The sequence below is a fragment of the Triticum aestivum genome, chromosome 3D, assembly GCF_018294505.1.
Source record: "Triticum aestivum cultivar Chinese Spring chromosome 3D, IWGSC CS RefSeq v2.1, whole genome shotgun sequence".
Taxonomy (NCBI): Eukaryota; Viridiplantae; Streptophyta; class Magnoliopsida; order Poales; family Poaceae; genus Triticum; species Triticum aestivum.
This window is the reverse complement of record NC_057802.1, coordinates 109757101-109765638: the sequence shown is the minus strand read 5'-3', so window position 1 is coordinate 109765638 and position 8538 is coordinate 109757101. Positions and strand designations below refer to the sequence as shown.

At 51.2% G+C, this 8538-nt stretch overlaps 1 protein-coding gene across 1 annotated transcript; it reads left to right on the top strand.

Annotated features, from left to right (window-relative positions):
* The first annotated feature begins 5473 nt into the window (after positions 1 to 5473).
* LOC123074289 (ervatamin-B) lies at positions 5474 to 6941 on the top strand. The gene is made up of 2 exons (XM_044497173.1): positions 5474 to 6038; positions 6126 to 6941. The coding sequence occupies exons 1-2, from the start codon at positions 5555 to 5557 to the stop codon at positions 6719 to 6721; spliced, it is 1080 nt and encodes a 359-aa protein (XP_044353108.1). The 5' UTR covers positions 5474 to 5554; the 3' UTR covers positions 6722 to 6941.
* The last annotated feature ends 1597 nt before the right edge of the window (positions 6942 to 8538 follow it).

The window sequence follows — 8538 nt, the reverse complement described above, 5'->3', positions numbered from 1 at the left end:
CGACTGGGTCTCTCTTGTCGTCGCCACTGTTCTCTTTGGGTGTGTCCACCATGTATGCGTCATATGAGGAAGTGGCCGTCCAACGTCCGATAAAAGGCGGGTTTTGGGCTTCCTCTTCTCCGGCATCGTCGTCCGTATCGTCGATGTCTTCGGAGCCATAATCGAGCATGTTGGTTAAGTCCTCGATAATGGCTATGAAGTGGGCGGTGGGTGGGAAACGAAATTCTCTGTCATCAGCCTCCAGTTCGAACCGGATATAATTCGGTTGTGAGTCCCCCGCTAAGGAGAGTGTTTTTAATGAGTTTAGCACGTTGCCTAAAGGCGAGTGCCGAAAGATGTCCACAGAGCTGAATTCGACGATCGACGCCCGATCAAGCTCGTCGTGCGTGGACGCGCATGCTTCGGAACCTGTAGCCGGAAACGTGTCCGAGGTTCCGGTAACACAGATCCCACTTGAGGTTGGGTCTGTGTGCGGCTCCAACGGCGCTGAGTCGATGGCCTCCGTTGCAGGGTTAAGCCTCCCGTCCTCGGATGGCGTGATCTGCTCCGGATCTGGGGCCAGGGCAGTTGCAGGCGCTATCTCATGGGTATGGTCCGATGACAAATTTAAGTCATGTTCATCGTGGTGACACGGAGCGGCTGCCGCGGTCTCGAATCCGCCGAAGATCAAGTCTCCGCGGATGTCTGCGAAGTAGTGCAAGCTTCCGAATCTGACTTGATGGCTAGGGGCGTAGCTGTCGATCTGCTCTAGATGGCCAATCGAGTTGGCCCGTAGTGCAAAGCCGCTGAATACGAAGATCTATCCGGGGAGGAAGACTTCTCCCTGAACAACATTGTTGTAGATGATTGGCGGGGCCATCGAACCTCTTGACGACGACAGAGCGGAACTCTCAATGAAAGCACCAATGTCGGTGTCAAAACCGGCAGATCTCGGGTAGGGGGTCCCGAACTGTGCGTCTAAGGTCGATGGTAACAGGAGGCGGGGGACACGATGTTTACCCAGGTTCGGGCCCTCTCTATGGAGGTAATACCCTACTTCCCGCTTTATTGATCTTGATGAATATGAGTATTACAAGAGTAGATCTACCACGAGATCGTAATGGCTAAAACCCTAAGAGTCTAGCCTGTATGACTATGATTATTCTTCTGACCTCTATGGACTAAGCCCTCCAGTTTATATAGACATCGGAGGGGACTAGGGTTGTACAAAGTCGCTTACAGAGAAAGGAATCTTCATATCAGGACGCCAAGCTTGTCTTCCACGCCAAGGAGAGTCCTATCCGGACACGGGAGAGAGTCTTCGGTCTTGTATCTTCACAGCCCATCAGTCCGGCCCACGTACTATAGTCCGGACGCCCGAGGACCCCTTAATCTAGGACTACCTCAAGGATTGAGAGGGGGAGAGTGTTCTTTCTGTAACTGGGGTGGGGTGGGGGGAGGGCTAGGCGCGGCTGCCTTTAAGTCACAGTGCAGCGCCTACGAGCTAGGCACTGCGCTTTATAGGTATGGCGCCAGCTCTGAGGCGTTGCACTGCTGGGTGCAGGCCCGTGGATGCCATGCTGGCCAGATGTGCAACGCCTGAGAGCTGGGCGCGGCATCGTAGGGTGCGGCGCCTACGTATTGGGTGCCACACAAACAGTCAGCTGAGTGAATATTTTTCCGAACCTGTTTAGTTTGTGAATTGTTTTTGTCCACAGGTCAAATTTCTCAAATTTGCCCTTTTATGCAGAAGGCCGGACCCGACGCAGACTCACATCGCAACTTCCGTCTTTGCAGGCTTGGCCATAGTCATCATCATGTTCCTAGGGTAGGTGAGGCCGGCGGGATGATGGGCGTGGCTGCTCGCGGTTTCCGAACGAAACGAACTCGGCGAAAACTTAGAAGTTGGCAATCCCTGGTTCCAATAGTGTTTCATGTGATTATCATTTATACTATAATTATAAAAAATTATCTATGTCTATACAACGAACACTGGAAATAATAAAAAGGACGACGATAACTGCCACACGTGTGGGCGTTAAGGGGTCCGCCCACACGTTTTGTGTGCTGTCTAAGAGGACCAGCCCACACGCCTATGTGTGGGCAAAACAACTAGCGCCCACACGCCTCTTTTTTTTCTTTGCGGTCCTTCTCTCACATGCCTACGTGTGGGCAAAATGCATAACGCCCACACGACCTCTCTCAGCCACCTACCTCACGGTCCCGCACGCCCCGCGTGACAGTCACCACGCGTCCCCGCAGTTGCCATGGTCCGGACCCTCTTCAATGTCCGCTTAACTGCAGTTGCCATGTCGGTGAACTACAGTTGCCATGGTTGCTCAACTGCAGTTGCCATCTCAGGTCAAGTGCCAGATGCCATTTTGGACAACTGCAGCTGTTGCCATGTATAGTCTGGTTTACTATAGTTGCCATGATTTGAAAACTTTAGAGGTTGCCACCTACTAACACTAAGCAGTTGCCATGTATGGCCTGGTTTACTATAGTTGCCATGATTTGAAAACCTTAAGAGTTGCCACCTACTAACACTAGGCAGTTGCTGTGTAACGCTACAAAAAGACATGGCAAAACAACATGTTCGGGTAAAAGAAAGAGTTGTCATCTGCTTACAAGCACACTAGGGCAGTTGCCGTGTACCTTGCAAAACACATGGCAACTGGCATGTTCGGGTAAAAAAAGAGAGAGAGTTGCCATCTGCTTACAAGCACGCTAGTGCAAAACGCATGGCAACTGGCAGCTTGGGTGTGGAGAGAGGAGACGGGCGTGTGGGCGAGATGGCAAATGTCCACACACACCAGCCCTTGTGCGTGAGTGAAAACTGGCATATGGGCGAACTGTTAAACGCCCACACACTGGCCCCTCCGTGTGGTGAAACGGACGTGTGGGCGACCGGGTGAATGCCCACACACCAGCCCAGTCCTACGTGGCACCACAAACATGCCAAGATTCGTGCACCCATAAACGGACACGGATCCACGCATGTGGGCGAGATACAAACGCCCACACATGTGGGCGTTAGTGTTTCCGTAATAAAAATTACATCCAGATCCATAGACCATCTAGTGATGACTAGAAGCACAGAAGTGAGCTGAAGGTGCGCCACCGTCATCACCCCCCCCCCTCGCCGGAGCCGGGTAATATTTGTTACGGTAGACAGTCAGGAAGTTGTCATTGCTTGTGCCCCATAGGACCAATGCACCAGAATAGCAACCGCCACCGATGAAGAGAAGCGTAAATCAGAAGGATCCAACCTACAGATACACGGACATAGACACGAAGACCGGATCCGAGCAGACACCAAAGACAAGCAGTAATCAATATCAATGCATTTGAAGCCGGTGTTACGCCCTACACTAATGAGAGGGGGGTGATGTGGTGTAACGGTTCAAACGATTAGACCAAATCTCGCACTATCTCTTCAACAAATTGATCAAACAAGAAATTTAAAACCCAATTTATGAACTTATTGCATGTGCAGTTAGTAGTGCCTATACCTGGGCATATCTCGGGCCGGGCTTTGGGCCAGGCCAAAAAAAGCCCGGTGCTAAAAACCCAGGCCCGAGCCCGGACCGGCCCGGCCATCGGGCCTACAAAATTGGGCCCGAGCCCGACAAAGCCCGACACGGCCCGTTCGGCCCGGCCCAACCACGGCTAAAAATGTGTTTTGTGCAGGCCCAAGCCCGGCCCGACCTGCCCGTCGGGCACAGTTTCCAGGCCCGAGCCCGACCCGATGGCACACTCGGGCTCAGCCCAGCCCGGGATTTTTGGGCCGGGTCGGACCGGGCTGCCATGGCTAGGTCTAGTAGTGCCCCTACTGTTTTTTTAGTCACTTTTTCCTCAAGAAAGAACAAGGACAAGCAATCACTTAGCATATTCGAAAACTATAAAGAGGCATAATCTAAACGGAAATACTAAACAATTACTTGTCCTTCTAGTATGATTTAGTCTCTGTTTGGTCTTGTCGTGTCTTCTGAAAAGCACAACAACTTTACTTATTTATACTACTATCGAACGTCAGAGTTAGTTGGGAGCAGATATTATGAGATGCAGCACGAATCAGTAGTCCCACAATGACAAAGTACCCAGAAAAGCACATCCATATAACCTAATTTGAAAATTTTGGAATCATGCCTCAACCCAATCCGAGGGATGTCGATTGTGTGTACGCATACCTCATAATTTTCTTAGAATAGGTGGGAACTTTAAAAATTCACCATCCCGACATAGTTTTCGTACATATTCAAAGTAAAAATACATGATATATACATTATTTTCTTGTAAAACAAACTATAGATATGTTTCTGCGTAACAAACTTATGGCATTTCTAACCGATCCCTTACAACCGGTTAGAGGAGTAAAAATGCGGTTTTACTCCTCTAACCAGGACCTAGCCAATCCCTTATCCGCCGTAAGGAGTAAAATTTTACTCCTCTCCTTAAAAATCTCCCTAAATATACTCTATCTTTTGGCGGCTAAGTAAAATTTCTCATGCTCCGCCCGCCTCTGCCCGTTGTCCTCCCCGAACGCCCCGCCCGCCGCCGCCCACTGCTGCCGGCACTCGCCGTGAGGAGCTTGCCGGCCAGCAGCCATGGCGCAGCTACTGCTGCTCGCTCCCGTGCAGGGCTGCTGCTGCTCAACCGGTAGCGCGGGGCTGGTGGTGGTGCTGCTCGCTCCGTGCCGGGCTCGCCGGCCACCAGCCATGGTGCGGATGTTACTGTTGCTGGTCTCACCCGTGAGGAGCTCACCGGCTAGCAGCCATGGCGGGGCATGGTCCAATGTTGATGGTGGCGGGCGAAGCCAATGAGGACGCCAGTGAGTAGGACGAGGAGGAGGGTGAAGGCCTTGAGCAGGCACCACGACGACCAGCAACAGTTCTTGCGCGGCGTTGGCGATACCCTCCCTACACACCACGACGAGGGTGAAGGCCTTGAGCAGTCACCACGACGAAACCACCATGGCACTCCTGGGCATCACCGAACACGGCTTCACACGCCACGGCCTTGCCTTGTCCGTCCTGCCGCCGTTGGGGTGCGCACGGCAAGTGTTCGACGAAATTCCTAAACCAACTGTAAGTTTTACTTTGCTAACTTTAGGGGATCGGCTAGGTGCCGCGAAATTTTAGTGGAGTACATATACTTCGCTAAGGTATAGACTCCGCTAATTTTTAGCAGATCGGTTAGAAATGCCCTTAGTGCCATGAATTTTATTTTTATAAACGAAATCATTTCGCTTATTCAGTGGGAACGAATCATAACAAAACATAGGATCGGATTATACTCTACATGTAAAGCCTTTCGGCCTTTCCCATCTTTCTTTACCCTAGATAAAAAAATAAAATCGAACCATCCTACCGGGCACTGACCGTCGACCGACCGAGAAGCTCAGCTGACACCTCCATGACCCATAGTCATTCTCAAGAATTAGCTCCAGTGGCCACAACTAATGACCCAGCCTTCAGCCACAACGACGTGCTAACCCACACGCATCACCAAAGCGCCTATATAAACATTAGCTCCGGTGCATGGATTTCCACACAGCCCAAGTTAATCAACCAACATGACTTCTTCCATGCCTTGCCTTGTCCTACTCTTGGGCATCGCCTGCCTCCTGCAGGCATCGCTGACCGCGGCGGCCCCGCCGCCGCCGCCATCGTGGGAGCTGCCGGAATCCGAGGTGAGGTCCAGGTGGACGAGGTGGCAAACCAAGTACTCGAAGCGCTACCCGACCCCCGAGGAGAAGGAGAAGCGGTTCCAGGTATTCAAGACCAACACCAACTCCATCGGCGCTTTCGCCAGCCAGACTACGGTCAACGCCGTCGTCGGCGGGTTCGGGCCCCAGACAGTCACCACGGTCAGGGTCGGCATGAACAGATTCGGCGACCTCAACCCCAGCGAGGTCGCCGAGCAGTTCACCGGGTTCAACAACTCCGTCTTCACCCCGGAGCATCCCTCCCCGCTCCCCTACGACTCATGGAAGCCGTGCTGCGTTGACTGGCGCTCGAGCGGCGCCGTCACCGGCGTCAAGTTTCAGGGCTCTTGCTGTAAGTCAAGCTAGCAAACTCCAGCTCAGGTAACTTCATAGTATGTTGGTCAGTTCTTGTAGAGTAATGAACATGTGTATGTGGCAGTGTCATGCTGGGCGTTCGCGGCCGTGGCGGCCATCGAGGGCATGAACAAGATCAGGACCGGCGAGCTGGTGTCGCTGTCGGAGCAGCAGCTCGTGGACTGCGACACCGGCAGCAGCGGCTGCAGCGGCGGCCGCACTGACACTGCCCTGGGCCTCGTGGCCTCCCGCGGCGGGATCACGTCAGAGGAGAGGTACCCGTACAGCGGCTTCAAGGGCACCTGCGACGTGGACAAGCTGCTGTTCGACCACCAGGCGGCCGTCAAGGGATTCAAGGCCGTGCCGCCCAACGACGAGCGGCAGCTGGCGCTGGCCGTGGCGCGGCAGCCCGTGACGGTGTACATCGACGCCAGCACCTGGGAGTTCCAGTTCTACTCAGGCGGCATCTTCCGGGGGCCCTGCTCCGCCGACGCCGCGACGGTCAACCACGCCGTCACCATTGTCGGCTACTGCGAGGAGTTCAGTGAGAAGTTCTGGATCGCCAAGAACTCGTGGAGCAACGACTGGGGCGACCAGGGATACATCTACCTCGCCAAGGACGTTTTCTGGCCCACGGGCACCTGCGGGCTCGCCACCTCGCCCTTCTACCCTACAGCTTGACCCATGCATGCCGGCTTGCCGGTGGAGCTTTTGAATTTGCGTGCGCGCAATACTTGCTTACGTTTTGGTGTGCATCGATCGTACGGATGGTTAAGAGTGATCGATGGTTGTGTGATATTGTTTCCCTTATCATTGTGATAATGCAAAATAAAATATTTATTGTGTTTACCTAAAAAAAATTAATAGTTGAGAAATCAGTGTACTCGTTTTTTTTTTTTAACACTCGTTAATATATAGACTTGCTTCGACGAAATCTTTTCACATTTCAACATGGTGTGATCTCATCTCAGAACGAAACACGCAGCTAGCGTCAGGGGAAGCAAAAGTTTGCTGAAAGCTAAAACATATTTTTATGATCGGCCTGAAGCGTCATAGCGGTACCAACACTACTGGGATATGGGATTTCACCGATTTCATTTCATCGGCAGCCTGGCAGAGTGATCTATTTGCCGAATTTGATACAAAAAATTGACTCGAAAGGGACTCGGCGAAAGAGAGGAACTCGGCAGTGTCTCATAATCCTCGAGTTCCTCCTAATATAAACTTGGAAATGACTGACATTTCAAAAAGAAAACCAAAATACTCTGCAATGATTGACAGATGGGCCCCACAGACGACCCCGTAGCGACGTTACTTCCTCCATTCCCTTATACAAGGCCATTACAAAAAATACATTTTGCATCTATACAGGGCCACTTACAGTAATCGAGGAAAAATTTAATATGTTTTCTCATACTAGTAACTTGTTTAATACTTGCATGCATGTAGTCATAATGGCATTGTGCTACTTCTTTCTCATTTCTTCCTTGCATGCATGCAGGTGTATTAATAATCCCGGTTAACAAAAAGAAAAGTTGGCTTCCAAAGCAGTCATTAAATTTTATCTTAGTACCTGTAATTTGAGTTTGTGGCCTTGTACATGTTTGCTGAACCTCGGCAATCTTTTTGCCTTATTGATTTTTTTATTGCGGAATTTCACTCAGTCACGTCTATGCCAAGCACCCATGAAAACATTTATTACAGAATTCCAGGAGTCATGTGTCTGCCAAGCACCCGTAGAGATATACTCGGCAAACAGGTAACGGGTTGGCCGGTGTGACACGTATCAAGGACTAACTGACGGTTGGGCTTCCTATGCCGAGTTCCATAACTAGGCAAAAGGCATACCATTTCTGTAATAAATGGGGAACGGGCACGGGCTCGCGCCAAATGCAAAAGCCCTCGCCCGCCCTGGCCGTCTCCCTCTCCTTCGATACATTGTCACCTTCACGCCGCCCTCTCTCCTTCCAGCCGTCATTATCGTATGGATCTGGCCGCCGCAATCACTATGTCGGCGGGCGTCGCGGCCGTCGCGTGCCTGATTGTATAACTAGAACATGCAGCTGATACTGATAAAAAATGAATTGTTGAAAACATGAAATTAAAATGAATAAATAATAACAAGAAAATGGAGGAAAATAGCATAGTCTGATTCCTTCAATTCGGGGCAGGGGGAAGTTGCATGCCGAGGATGTACATGCAACTGGGTCAAAGTAGGGATGGAAGAGGAGGTGCAAGTTGCGTGTTGATGATTGTGTGTAACTGGATCAAGGTGGAAAACAAATTGTGTGTCAAAGATGGACACACATATAAGGAGAGCTCGAAATAAAAGATCGCATGGACAAAGGTCACTCACTGTATCATCACTCCCTGCCATCTCTTACGTTCCCGTGGACAAGATCGACCCACCTCCGACGCCTCCCGTCCTCCTGGGACTAGGTTTCTGCTATTTGATAAAAGAGGAAATGAGAGTGAGAAGAGAAAGTGAGCAATGGTGA

Excerpts from the sequence above, each read along its gene's own strand:
- LOC123074289 (XM_044497173.1), top strand. The coding sequence starts at position 5,555 with ATGACTTCTTCCATGCCTTGCCTTGTCCTACTCTTGGGCATCGCCTGC. Across the intron at positions 6,039-6,125 it reads CAAGTTTCAGGGCTCTTGCT|TGTCATGCTGGGCGTTCGCG; the intron begins GTAAGTCAAGCT and ends TGTATGTGGCAG.